This window comes from Schistocerca piceifrons, chromosome 11 (assembly GCF_021461385.2).
Source record: "Schistocerca piceifrons isolate TAMUIC-IGC-003096 chromosome 11, iqSchPice1.1, whole genome shotgun sequence".
Classification (NCBI taxonomy): domain Eukaryota; kingdom Metazoa; phylum Arthropoda; class Insecta; order Orthoptera; family Acrididae; genus Schistocerca; species Schistocerca piceifrons.
Window position 1 is genome coordinate 3,566,666 of NC_060148.1, and position 15,018 is coordinate 3,581,683.

Genomic DNA, 15,018 nt, shown 5'->3' on the forward strand with positions numbered 1-15,018 from the left:
AGTTCTTTATTGTGCTTTGTGATATGAGGATACACTTCACTGAGCACATACAGAAATGTATGCTCATCCATTCTTAAGTAACTGATCTACGACTTGACGTCCTCCACTGTAAGCTCACGTAACAAGTTTTGTCGAATGCTTTTATCGTGTCGTCGTAAAACCCACGGCTTCACCCAGCTATGTTTCCTTTTTTCCCCCCCGCTTCTCTTCCGCATGTGCACACAGTGCAATTGTGGTACATGCAAATGCTGCGGTTAATAACAAGTTGTTGTTGTCAGCCATCTTGAACTTTGACGAAAAATACGATGGCAGTGTAATACCCCTTCTAGCGCTACGTCAAAGATCTTTGTCAAATATATTTGACGGAATATTTGAGCACATCTTTGATCAAATCTTTGACAGAGAAATTTGATAGTGTAATACCAGCCTAAGGAATAAATTCTGGATATACCGGGTGATCAAAAAGTCAATATAAATTTGAAAACTTAATAAATCACGGAATAAGGTAGATAGAGAGATACAAATTGACATACATGCTTGGAGTGACATGGTGTTTTATTAGAACAAAAAAAAAAAATACGGAAGTTAAAAAAATGTCCAACAGATGACGCTTCATCTGATCAGAATAGCAATAATTAGCATATAACGATGTAAGACAAAGCAAAGATGATGATCTTTACAGTAAATGCTCAATACGTCCACCATCATTCCTCAACAATAGCTGTAGTCGAGGAATAATGTTGTGAACAGCAATGTAAAGCATGTCCGGAGTTATGGTGAGGCATTGGCGTGTCGGATGTTGTCTTTCAGCATCTATAGAGATGTCGGTCGACCACGATACACTTGCGACTTCAGGTAACCCCAAAGCCAATAATCACACGGACTGAGGTCTGGTGACTTGGGAGGCCGAGCATGACGAAAGTGGCGGCTGAGCACACGATCACCACCAAACGACGCGCGCAAGAGATCTTTCACGCGTCTAGCAATATGGGGTGGAGCGCCATCCTGCATAAACGTCGTACGTTCCAGCAGGTGTTTATCATCCAGGCTGGGGATGATGCGATTGTGTAACATATCGGCGTACCTCTCACCCGTCACGGTAGCAGTTACAAGACCAGAATCACGCATTTCCTCGAAGAAAAAAGGCCCGTTAACGGTAGATGTGGTAAATCCAACCCATACCGTGACTTTCTCGTCGTGCAGTGGAGTTTCCACGACAGTTCTAGAATTTTCGGTAGCCCAAATTTTGCAGTTGTGGGCGTTGACAGACCCTCGGAAAGTGAAACGAGCTTCGATGGTCCACAACACGTTACTCAACCAATCGTCATCTTCCGCCATCTTTTGAATCGCCCACACCGCAAATGCCCTCCGCTTCACTAAATCGCCAGGTAACAGTTCATGATGCCGATGGATTTTGTACGGATAGCATCGGAGGGTACGCCCAAGTGCCAACCAAACAGTAGTGTGTGGAATGCCGGTGCGACGTGCGACTGCACGAGCGCTGACTTCCCCGTGCATAGACGAACCCGCTACAGTCTCCATTTCTTCCTGAACTGTCTCAGCAGCATTACGTCTTGTGCTCGGTCGGCCACTACGGGGTCTATCGTCTGAACAACCCGTGGCTTCGAACCTCGAAATCATTCTCGCCGCAGCTGCATTTGTCAACGGACCTTTACCCGTTCGGATCCCCTTCCTGTGGCGATAGGATCGTAACGCTGAACTAGCACATTCCCCATTCTGATATTACAGATTGACTAGAAGCGCCTTATCAGGTAACGTCAACATGCTGCGACTGCTGGCGCATCTGATTCTCTCACTCAGTACAGCTTCTTTTATACACGATTGTCACGCGCAGTCACTAACGTTTTGCTGTCCAGCGCCATCTGTCGGACATTTTGTGAATTTTATTTTTTTGTTGGTTCTCATAACCCCATGTCATTCCAAGCACGTGTGTCAATTTTTGCGTCTCTATCTACATTATTCTGTGGTTTATTAAGTTTTCAAATTTCTACTGACTTTTTGATCACCTGGTATGTTACCCTTAAACTGTCAGTTAGTACAGACACTATTAAGTTAACATTACACATGAAGATCTAAAGCACAAAAAATTTAAAAGTGAGTAAATTGGCCCCAAATTGAGAAAAATTAACGTGCCGCGGATGGACTCTTATTTTCCCCTCAAAATAACGGTATTTTCACTCTGTGTTATGGCATCTGTAAGATGATTTTGAAGTCACTGATGGGCCCAAAACGACATAAAATTTTCAGAACGAAATTTTCACTCTGCAGCAGAGTGTGTGGCGATACGAAACTTCCTGGGAGATTAAAACTGTGTGCTGGACCGAGACTCGAACTCGGGACCTTTGTCTTTCAGGGCAAGTGCTCTACCAACTGAGCTTCTTTCAGGAGTGCTAGTTCTGCAAGGTTCGCAGGAGAGCTTCTGTAAAGTTTGGAAGGTAGGAGACGAGGTACTGGCAGAAGTAAAGCTGTGAGTACCGGGCGTGAGTCGTGCTTCGGTAGCTCAGTTGGTAGAGCACTTGCCCGCGAAGGGCAAAGGTCCCGAGTTCGAGTCTCGGTCGGGCACACAGTTTTAATCTGCCAGGAAGTTTCAGATTATACTGTTCCTTTCCATTAACAAGTGATGAAAATAACATTATTTCTGATTGACACGACACTATTTAGATTTATTTTCATAAATTTATTTTAACTTAAAAACAGATTAATTGCAACTGAGAAAAGTACATTTGCAGAACTGTTCCCGTTTTTCACATATTAATCGTGTTTCCACTGTTCGAGAGTCTCCTACGCTGACACTCGAAGTGCCGATTCTCTCTGGTGACCTACTCGATCCGCCATCTCTCGGCATTCTCCGGTAACCTACCCTGTCTGCTGTGTCACGTTATACTCGACAGCCCAGTCGGCAGACGCGTTGCCGACATAACGTGTTGCCGACATAACGTGTTGCCGACATAACGTGTTGCCGACATAACGTGTTGCCGACATAACGTGTTGCCGACATAACGTGTTGCCGACATAACGTGTTGCCGACATAACGTGTTGCCGACATAACGTGTTGCCGACATAACGTGTTGCCGACATAACGTGTTGCCGACATAACGTGTTGCCGACATAACGTGTGCCGCAGGACGACACCTACGACGTGGGCGGGGGCGACCGGTTCGAGACGCTGTCGGACCTCATCGAGCACTACAAGCGCAACCCCATGGTGGAGACCAGCGGCACCGTCGTCCACCTCAAGCAGCCCTTCAACGCGACACGCATCAACGCCAGCGGCATCGAGAGCAGAGTCCGCGAGCTGCAGGTATGTGGCCGCGCTAACAAGGGGAGGCCGCCAATTGTGAAATTCAGATTCGATTCATACTGCGCATAATGAAAGCCCATGGCCAGAGGTGTAATGTGGCAAAGCACCAAGGTGCACTTCTCAGCCGCTGTCGAGAAAATCGACAGTTAAAAGAAACCGTTACGGTAAAATACTCTCTACGATTAATAAGTTTCCACAGCGTCGTGGTGCAGCGGTAACCGCTCGGGTTTGTAATCCGAATTGGAGAGCGATCCGCCTTCACCAACATATGTTGTTGCAATTGTACCGCCTCCATTTTTCCGTTTGTTTAACAGGGTGTACCAAAGCTCTCACGTCCGCACTGATTTTCGACGATGTTATAAGTTTCGCTAGGGACCGCATCTACCTTCTTTCGAAGTTAGCAGGCAACTACGCTGTTATGCGGCGGCTCCTTTCGGCCCATTCAACATCTGTCCTTCAAGTGTAACGAGCGAGTAACGGAGTTTATATTTCATACCTGCCACAGCAAGTTTGTGTTCGTGGGGTCTCAATTCTAATTCGAACGTTTGACTTACGCTATACGTATTCGTTTCGGAATATCGTTTCTACGTCTTCCGTTAACTATGCGTGGTTAACGTTATGAAGACAATTAATAACATTTGTGGAATACAACTTTGTTTGGGGAAAACATAATGATGTTCGAAGTCGCCAGTTTTTCCACGACAAACGACTTTCAACAACTTATTATATGCATAATTGTTGCAACTGATTGCAGGGAATTATATATATTGAATTACAAAAAACAAATACTAAAAAAAAAACTTGCATGGTGCGAGATTCGATCCGGCGACCTTCGGAATACAAACCCGAGCGCTTACCGCTGCGCCACGACGCTGTATAGAATTATTAATCGTAGAGAGTATTTCACCGCAACGGTTTCTTTTAACTGTCGATTTTCTCGACAACGGCTGAGATGTGCATCTTGGTGCTTTGCCACATTACACCTCTGACCATGAGCTTTTATTATGCGCAGTATGGATCGAATCTGAATTTCACAATTGACGGCCTCCCCTTGTAAGTTGTTCACTTGTGCATCTGTTGTCTCGTCTCAAGGCTGGAGTCGAATTCGGTGGAGCCTGAAGGCTGGTTTGATGCAACTGTCCACACTACTCTGTCCTGAGCAAACCTTTTCCCCTGTGCGTAACTACTGTGGCCTGAATCCCCTCGGGTCTGCTTACTGTATTCGTCTCTTCGTCTCCTCCTACAATGTTTACCTCCCTTCCGCCTTACTTCCCCTGCCCGACTGACGAACTTCCGCCCGACACTAAAGTGGTGATCCCTCGATGTCTAAGGAGGTGTCGTATCAACTGATCCTTTCTTATAGTCAGGTCGTACCATAATTTCTCTCCTGCCCAGTTCTGCGCAGTATCTCCTCATTACTTACTCGATCTACTCATCTAATCTTGAAAATGTTTCTGTAGTATCACATTCCACAAGCTTCTATTCTCTTCTCCTCTGAGCCGTTTATCGTCCACACGGGAGTTTCGTACGGGCCTACATTCTCGACAAATACCTTTAGAGAAAGGTTCGTAGTACTTACATTTATATTTGAAGATGATAAATTTCCTTTTCTGAGAAGTGCTGTACTTGCTGCCGGCTGTGTCTGCCATCCTCAGCTGTTTTGCAAAATACGTGAGCTACATTTAGTGTGTCGTTTCCTAATCTAATTTCCTCGGCATCACCCAACTTAATTCCACTACACCGCATTACCACTGTTTTACTTTCACCGATGTTTACCTCTTAGCCTCTTTTCGAGATGCCATCCGTTCTGTTCCACTGCTCTCCCGCGTCCTTTGCCGTCTCGGACAGAATTACAGTGTCGTCGCAAACCGTCGAGTTTGTATTTCTTCTCTGTGAACTTTAATTCATTCCCTAGATTTTTCTTCCGTTTCGTTTACCGCTTTGCTCGATGTACAGATCAGACAACGCATTTCACTCCTCTCTCGACAAGTGTTCCCTCTTCCGTCATTCGACTTGTTTAACTGCAGTCTAGTTTGTGAACATACTGCGTATAACATTTTGCTCCCTTTATTTTGTCCTTGCTACCTTAAATTTAAAAAGAAAAATTTTAGAAGCCTCTTTATAATATTTCTCGATACTCGTTCGTAGTTACATTACAAAATATGTAGGAGCAGAGAAAAAAAATTACGTGGTGTTATATTACATTAGGACAGAGCGTAACCTGACGACATCTGTGTAAGAAGTACGGACGGCACAGCACGCGCACACAGAGGTGTGAGGGGTTTACTGTACAGTGGCACACAGACTAACCCACCTCCCCATCCTTCCCACCGTGGTATTCCACCCTCTCACCGAACGCACAAAATATCCTCGTCTGTCCTCACACCGCCCCCGCTGTCGAACCCTCGCCTCGCGGCCCGTATCCCCGGGAAACCTGTCCCGTACGTCCTCTCCGGTCAGAAGCGGGGCTACCTGTGAAGCGAGTCATGCGATCCGCGAGTTAAGCAGCGATGTCGGCGGTGCATTCTACACGGGTGCGACACCCGCTCGGACGGCCGTCTTTGAGAGGGTGCGGCTGAGAAACGACCTCCATTTTAATGACGGCCCGCACCGCCCGGATCCCTCCTGCCGACATCGGCTTTTCTGAACTGCACAGGTGGGAACTCTCCCTCCCTGCAGCGTATCCTCCGTACCTGGCCCCGACCTCTGTCAGTCACTGCCCTCCGCCGTCTTTCCCCCTCTACACGGCCTCCCATTCCACCGGTGCACCGGCAGTCATTTTACTTCTCTCCTTTTCTGTCCCTTCCATCCCAACACATTCCCCGCCCTCTGTCCAAAATCCCAACTGCAGCTAGCTGCCCTGCATCCTCTGCAACTCGTCCGTGTTTCCTCCCACTGGCCACTGGCAGCCCCCACCCCTAACCTCCTCTCCCTCTCCTCCTCACCCCCTCCACCCACATTGCATCTCACGTCGTGCGCAGCCACTCGCAGTCTGGGAGTCTGGTCTCGGTGGCCGTCTAAGTGAGCTGTGCTTGCATGAGAGAGAGAGAGAGAGAGAGAGAGAGAGAGAGAGAGAGAGACTGTGTGTGTATGTAGTTCAATTGTTTGGCAGTCTTATGCCTGTCTGCAACACAATATCTCCATTATATGTTGGGTACCAATCTGTCCTTTCATAATATTGCTATGACTGAAACAGCAATACATCACAATTCGGTCTACACGACTGACTGTAGACCACCTTGTGTTCAGAGTAATGAGTGTGTGTAGAATACTGTGTGTGGTACAGAAAGCAGCCGAGCACACTCCCGACGCCTGCGCTTGTACTCGCAAAGGGGCACCTCCCGCACCCTCTCCGGTGACGTCTCGTACCTCCGAGGGTCTGTACACCCGGACCCCTCACGGTCGACTCATTTTTCTCGTCCGGATAGACGGTACTCAGCCCGGTAATATTCAGTACTTTCCTTTTTTGACACCTCGTATATACAGGGTTACTACAAATGATTGAAGCGATTTCACAGCTCGACAATAACTTTATTATTTGAGATATTTTCACAATGCTTTGCGCACACATACAAAAACTCAAAAAGTTTTTTTAGGCATTCACAAATGTTCGATATGTGCCTCTTTAGTTATTCGGCAGACATCAAGCCGATAATGAAGTTCCTCCCACACTCGGCGCAGCATGTCCCCATCAAGGAGCTCGAAAGCATCGTCGATGCGAGCTCGCAGTTCTGGCACGTTTCTTGGTAGAAGAAGTTTAAACACTGAATCTTTCACATAACCCCACAGAAATAAATCGCATGAGGTTAAGTCGGGAGAGCGTGGAGGCCATGACACGAATTGCTGATCATGATCTCCACCACGACCGATCCATCGGTTTTCCAATCTCCTGTTTAAGAAATGCCGAACATCACGATGGAAGTGCGGTGGAGCACCATCCTGTTGAAAGATGAACTCGGCGCTGTCGGTCTCCAGTTGTGGCACGAGCCAATTTTCCAGGATGTCCAGATACACGTGTCCTGTAACGTTTTTTTTTCGCAGAAGAAAAAGGGGCCGTAAACTTTAAACCGTGAGATTGCACAAAACACGTTAACTTTTGGTGAATTGCGAATTTGCTGCACGAATGCGTGAGGATTCTCTACCGCCCAGATTCGCACATTGTGTCTGTTCACTTCACCACTAAGAAAAAATGTTGCTTCATCACTGAAAACAAGTTTCGCACTCAACGCATCCTCTTCCGTGAGCTGTTGCAACCGCGCCGAAAATTCAAAGCGTTTGACTTTGTCATCGGGTGTCAAGGCTTGTAGCAATTGTAAACGGTGAGGCTTCTGCTTTAGCCTTTTCCGTAAGATTTTCCAAACCGTCGGCTGTGGTACGTTTAGCTCCCTGCTTGCTTTATTCGTCGACTTCCGCGGGCTACGCGTGAAACTTGCCCGCACGTGTTCAACCGTTTCTTCGCTCACTGCAGGCCGACCCGTTGATTTCCCCTTACAGAGGCATCCAGAAGCTTTAAACTGCGCATACCATCGCCGAATGGACAAATGGTTCAAATGGCTCTGAGCACTATGGGACTCAACTGCTGAGGTCATTAGTCCCCTAGAACTTAGAACCAGTTAAACCTAACTAACCTAAGGACATCACAAACATCCATGCCCGAGGCAGGATGCGAACCTGCAACCGTAGCGGTCTTGCGGTTCCAGACTGCAGCGCCTTTAACCGCACGGCCACGTCCGTGGATCTTTGTTGAGCTTCGTCCTGAAGTGTCGTTGCACTGTTATGACTGACTGATGTGAGTGCATTTCAAGCACGACATACGCTTTCTCGGCTCCTGTCGCCATTTTGTCTCACTGCGCTCTCGAGCGCTCTGGCGGCAGAAACCTGAAGTGCGGCTTCAGCCGAACAAAACTTTATGAGTTTTTCTACGTATCTGTAGTGTGTCGTGACCATATGTCAATGAATGGAGCTACAGTGAATTTATGAAATCACTTCAATCATTTGTAGTAGCCCTGTATATTCGATGGGAACAGTTCTATATATACTCCCTCTGTTCCACATATACGGAGCCTTACCAGTGTCAGTTAGCCGTAGCAGCAGTGCTAAAATTTCTGGCTTTTAAATAATTTTTTTTTTAAAGAAGAGTAACTTTAATTCATCGAGTAATGGAAAATCCAGGATGGAAGGTAACAGTGTTATGAGAAGGACAGTTACTACCCACCATATAGCAGAGATGCAGGCCTTTGTCAACGACACACACACACACACACACACACACACACACACACACAGAGCTGCAGTCTGAGGCTGTGAGCTGCAGCACCAGTGCGTGGGGTATGGGGTGGGGTGGAGGCTCGCAGCAGGCAGGGGGAGGGATTGCATGGTGGGGATGGCGGACAGTGAAATGCTGCAGGTTAGGTGCATGGCGGGACAGTGGAGGGAGGGGGGGGGGGGGGTAGAATGACAGCTGTGTACCGCTCGAGTGGGAGCAGGGAAGGGGCTGGATGAATGAGGACAGCAACTGATAAATGTTGGTATTTGTCTCCCCTTTTCTTTTCCGCTACTTCCCAACCCCCCCCCACCCGCTTAACTGTGAAAATCTTTTTGTTGTGCCTGTCTGCGACCTCGCATCGGCGCTATATGCTGACAAGGGAACCTCCCCATCGCACCCCCTCAGATTTAGTTATAAGTTGGCACAGGGATAGGCCTTGAAAAACTGAACACAGATCAATAGAGAAAACAGGAAGAAGTTGTGTGGAACTATGAAAAAAATAATCTAAATATACAAACTGAGTAGTCCATATGCAACATCAAGGAAGTTGTGAGTTCAGGAGCGCCGTGGTCCCGTGGTTAGCGTGAGCAGCTGCGGAACGAGAGGTCCTTGGTTCAAGTCTCCCCTCGAGTGAAAAGTTTAATTTTTTATTTTCAGACAATTATCAAAGTTCAGGCACTTACACGTAATCAACTTCGCTCTCCAAAATTCCAGGACATGTTCAGATTAGCTTGGACATATGCCGGATTTGACGGTCTACACACGGAAACATTTGAAAACGTAAAGAACATATGTTTTGACAGAGCACAGGGAAAACTGTGCGACTGTGAAACTGTTGCATTCATTTGCTGCAGTTTATGCGACAAACTCTTATGTTTTCATCACTGTTTTGGTAGTGATTATCACATCCACAAGAAAACCTAAATCGGGCAAAGTAGAAGAATCTTTTTACCCATTCGCCAAGTGTACAAGTTAAGTGCGTCGACAACATATTCCTGTCATGTGACGCACATGCCGTCACCAGTGTCGTATAGAATATATCAGACGTGTTTTCCTGTGGAGGAATCGGTTGACCTGTGAATTTGCGATCAAATGTTTTCGGTCCCCATTGAAGAGGCACGTCCTTTCGTCTACTAATCGCACGGTTTTCCGGTGCGGTCGCAAAACACAGACACTAAAGTTATTACAGTGAACAGAGACGTCAATGAATGAACGGACAGATCGTAACTTTGCAACAATAAAGAAAGTAAACTTTTCACTCGAGGGAAGACTCGAACCAAGGACCTCACGTTCCATAGCTGCTCACTCTAACCACAGGACCACGGCGCTCCTGAGCTTACGCTATCCTTGATGTTGCCTATCTTGCGCATGGACTACTCAGTTTGTATATTTTGGTTATTTTTCCATAGTTCCACACAACTTCTTCCTGTTTTCTCGATTGATCTGTGTTCAGTTTTTCAAGGCCTATCCACTGTGTCAACTTGTAACTAAATCTGAGGGGGGTGCGATGGGGAGGTTCCCTTGTGAGTAGCAGCTTTTCTTCTCGTAATGTAAGTTTTGTTCGTAAAGTTCCTGCTGCTTTCAAATATTGGGCTGTTGTAGAAAATGGGAAGAGCAGTCAGTGTTCTTTTAATAACAGTGCCGAGAGACACGAGCAACAAAACACGTGGCACAAGAACCGGACGGCACTGCCGAGACGGTCACGTACCTGTTACCGCGTGGGGTTACCTGTCGGGCAGTACGTGCGTACGTGCGTACGTGCGGGCGCTGCCCCGTCCCGCCCGTACGTCAGTCCCTCGCCGTTACCGCTGCACGCCGGCCGTATTAAGGCCGGTTCCCACTAGGGCTGCCGCGCGTCAAAACGGCGCGTCAGCGGCGTGGTTGCCATGGAAATGGCGTCAGCGGCAAGTCGCGGCGGGCTCTGCGTCGCGGTTTGCCCATGTCGAACCGCTTCCGCTGCCGCGTGCCGCGCTCCAGGTGCGCGCCGCCAATCACAGAACGCGCTGAGCGTGACGTCAGGTACGGACTCCCGGGCCACACGAACTTTCGCCGAACCGCTGGCGCGGACGCGGCGGCAGCTATGAAATACTTATCATCCGATTCCAAGGAAACTATTCGGTAGAAAAATTTGATTCTTGGGCATGTTACAGCCTGATATCTTCTCTCGATAAAGGACCGAATTTCTTTTCGTTATTCGTCGTGGTTACTTGCTGTATCGCATTTACGTAAACCTTTACACGAAATTTTAATGAGTGTGCAGAGGTAAAAACGCATTGCGTGGACTTTGCGTACAGTTCATTTTAGGTAATACATTATTGCGTATGAAATTTAGTCAACATATCGAAATTGATTTTAAAGCTGAGAGCAGATCGATAGCTATCACCGTTCTCGAGATATTGTCTGATATGTCGGCGGACGGGCTATGCCGTGACCGCGCGGGGGTTGCTCGGCGACGCGACCGGTACTTCGTCCTGCTCGTCGTAAACCATGTGGTTGTATCAACCGCAAATTTCGTAAACGGTTCAAGAAATCGAAATGTGTTTTTTTTTTTTTTTTTTTTTTGCAAACGATAACTTGTGAAAAGTCATGTATTTCGTCGCATGATAAATATCCTAAATCTGTTTATCTACCAAGATATGAAAGTAACTACAGTTTTTCAGAAGGGATAGATGAATTTTTTTAAATGGCATTAATAGCATGTCGAATGAGAAGTTAAACCGAAACTAATTTGCTGGTATGTCATAAGATGTAATTTACTAAATATGTAGAGCTATTGATTATTTCCTTTCTTTTTTCTTTATCCAGTGTACTTTACTGATTCAAGACGCGTTTCGCCTTTTACTTTAAGGCATCTTCGGTGGAATCTAGAATGACTCAGTTTTGTTTTGATCTGTGATACTTGGAGATTATAAAACAGTTCACATCTTTTTTTACGTGAATGACTGATTACTTACAGTGAATTGAGTTTTTGGCGGACATATACGTTTCCCCTCACCTGCTCACATGCTGGAGGTTGAACTAAAACTTAGATTATGGAACATAAGCACATTTTCATGTTCGCTCTTTTTTCTTCTGTCACTAGCAGTAGACTTTTTACCGAAAACTCTGATTTAAAGTCGTAACTACAGTGTGTTCAGCTCATGTCCCTTCCTGTCTGGTTTGTTTATGTACATGTTGCCAACCTGCAGAATTATTTGCTGAAAACTAATGTTTGTTTATTTTTGTTCTCCTTATATCTGTATGTGTGTGTGGCTAGCCAGTGATAGTTATAGAAAGTTGAAAGTGAATCCAGTAGTTGTCAGACAGTGGTTGAAAGATTTGGTGTTCAGCTGATTTCAGTTTTGGTTTAAATGTTTTAAGGAGTGCATGGAAGAGTAAATTCACTGCTTACATTAATAGATAAAATAGTAGAATAGTATTTCAACAGATGATTATTATCAGAATACTATCACCCAACCCCTTTGTCCTCACTCTTTGACGCCCCACAATACGCCCTGTCAACTAACTCCTATTGTCGTCAAAGTTGTACCGTAATTTCCTCTTCCTCCTCTATTTAATTCCGTACCTCTTCTTTAGTCACACGATCCTCGTATCTAAAGTTCAGCATTCTTATGAATCACCACGTTTTGAAAGCGTCCATTGTCTTCTTGACAGAAGTGTTCATCGTCCACGTTTCACTTACATACGAGGCTGCACTCCACACAAATACCTTTGTAAAATAGTATCCAACCATTAGCATTTATATTCGGTGTGAACAAATTTTCTTTTTCAGAACGCTTTTCTTGCTATTGACAGTCTTCAGTCAGGTTTGCGTCTGCACCAGGAGATGCCTTACAATTTAAAATCTGGTTTCGAAAACTGTTCCAAATATATATTATTCTTTCGTGATTCTTCAGCAAGGTGCTGGCGATGATTACATTATGCTCTGTGGGAAATTCTATCAGGTGGCTTCCACTTTCATCCCTTCCACCTAGTCTTTGTGTTCTTACTGTTTTCGTGTACCTGCTACCGTATCACATTTTAAATTTTTGTCTCGCTTAACTATCTGAATAATCTCTTTTGTCGTACATTGTTTCAATGTGTTAGGAGATAGTGAACAATCGTGAACGGTAGTCATGAAATCTGTTTATGGTGAAATGAGAAAACATGAATAATGAAATATGTGAAAGAGTACATTGTACAGAAAATGAAAAATTGGTATGTCTTCACCCAACTTCGTCTTTCCTTCATGTAGGTGTAAGATATAGCTAATCAAACGCACCGCGCGTTTCAGTGGGTCCTGCCCCGTCATTGGCTACCGCTAGCGTCTGCCGCTTCCAGATGGGAACGCCAATTCCGCGAGCCGCCGCGTCAAAGCGGAAAACGCTTGCCGCTGCCGCTGCCGCACGACGCGCTGCCGCGCTCTAGTGGGAACCGGCCTTTACGGGCTGCCGCCGTCCCTAGTCTTGGAGTACGTTACAGGGTGCAGCGTCATTGAATTACAGTGCTCCATTTGCTTCAGTAGATTAAAAACGGGAGGATGTGACGTCGTACAAGGACGAAACTAAAGTATGACAGTTTGTTCGTGGTTTACAATAAAAATCGAAAGTAGCTAATCTGCTGCCAGTGTCTACATAACATGTCTCTGCCTACTTGTTGGCCTCAAAGACAAACAAATTGACACTAAAAATACAGTTGTTAAACCTCAGTTTCACACTTTAGCACTGACTGTTCTTAATAGCCGAGTAGTGGAATGATCCTCGACTAAAAGACGATATGTGTGCGGAGTTTCAGAATATTAGAATCGAAAGGGGAATACTGTTAGTGAAAAGCGGCGGACTGGGCAGACAGAGTTTTCTTTCATTTGTCTGTTTAACTTAATATTTCGATACTGTGCATCTCGAAACTGAGGGAGTGAACCTTTTTTCATTTATACGTTTGTTGCACAAAGTAATAGGAATAAAAAACAGAAACAAAATAAAATTTTTTCATAAAGCTGCGGCGTGTGTTGCAGAAGGAGAACGGGCAGTCGACGGGCAAGGCGGGCTTCTGGGAGGAGTTCGAGTCGCTGCAGCAGCAGGAGTGCAAGCACCTCTTCTCGCGCAAGGAGGGCCAGAAGCCCGAGAACCGCAACAAGAACCGCTACAAGAACATCCTGCCCTGTGAGTAGCGGGCGTGCGTTCCGCCGCCACTTGTTGCTCGACTTTTGCGAGAACGTCTTCACTTAGCACGTAATTTCATTCGGAAAACTAACACAAAATGTGTCACCGAGGGTCAGTATATCACGTGCTATTTAGAACAAAATAATGTTACTAATCGACTTCGACGTTCGGTAAATAGCTCTCACATTCTTAGACGTAAATTAATACTAAGACTACATTTGTGTGTCGCTTTCCATTTATTTTCTTCGAGTGTACATTTTTAACAAATTTCTGTTACATGTTATAAACTGTTCCAATTTCGAGACCTGATTTTACGGACCAACTGGTACAACCAGTGCCGTATTAAGAGTTTAACAGCCGCACGTTGAATTACTGTACGAGCCCGTAATGTACTGAATTGTTCGTGTGCAGCTGCTGTTGCACGACATGTGATCTAAAAGTAATAGCAATTTTTCAATTCCGTGGGAATTACTTATCCAGTTTTCAAACTTTTTTTTATCTTAATCAAAATATCCACGGGTATGCTGCCTGTCTACAGTGTCCAACGGGCACAATATTTCGGCGATCATACACGTCGCCATCATCAGGTGAACTGACGGACTGAGCTCCTGTGAACGTGCCGGCACGGAGATCCGTACGCTATGGCTGCTCAGAGGGAACTGGGTTCGGTCGCGGCGGCGGCCGATTTAAATACCCTCCGCCCGCGGCGCGCTCCCTCCGCCGTCCGCGCCCCGCGCCACGGTCGCGCGGTGGAACAGATTGCGACGGCGTCTGAGATGACGTCGGAGTGACGGCTCTGTCCGCCGTGGTCGTCACAACTATACGTTTGCTCGATTTACTCTCGATTAACCCGATCCCTGGTTCCCAAGCCTCGCTAAGATTATAGCCACAGTCACGGTTTATGAGGTCGTCATTGGTGCGAATTTCGATGGCCTCTCTAACAACGCTGTCCCAGTAATTCGACGTCTCTACCAGATTCCTCGTGCGTTCGTACTCCATGGCGTGATTTTCCGACAAACAATGTTCAGCGACCGCCGACTTGCTCGCATACGTCAGTCGAGTGTGCCTCTGGTGTTCACGGCATCGATCCTCGACGGTACGCATCGTCTGACCAATATACGACTTGCCACATTGACACGGAATCTGGTACACGCCGGCCTTCCTCAAACCGAGGTCATCTTTGGCGCTCCCCGCCAGTGCACGAGTTTTATTTGGAGGACAAAACACAGGTCCGACCCGGTGTTTCTTCAGAATGCGGGCGATTTTCCCCGAGAGTGCGCCTGTGTATG

At 46.3% G+C, this 15,018-nt stretch overlaps 1 protein-coding gene across 1 annotated transcript in view; it reads left to right on the plus strand.

Annotated features, from left to right (window-relative positions):
* The window catches only part of LOC124719895 (tyrosine-protein phosphatase non-receptor type 11-like), a 299,365-nt gene that overhangs the window by 240,529 nt on the left and 43,818 nt on the right, over nucleotides 1-15,018 (plus strand). The window contains exons 7-8 of the mRNA XM_047245075.1: nucleotides 3,146-3,322; nucleotides 13,582-13,729. Of these exons, the coding sequence (XP_047101031.1) occupies nucleotides 3,146-3,322; nucleotides 13,582-13,729 (325 nt within the window). The remainder of the gene's footprint in view (nucleotides 1-3,145; nucleotides 3,323-13,581; nucleotides 13,730-15,018) is intronic.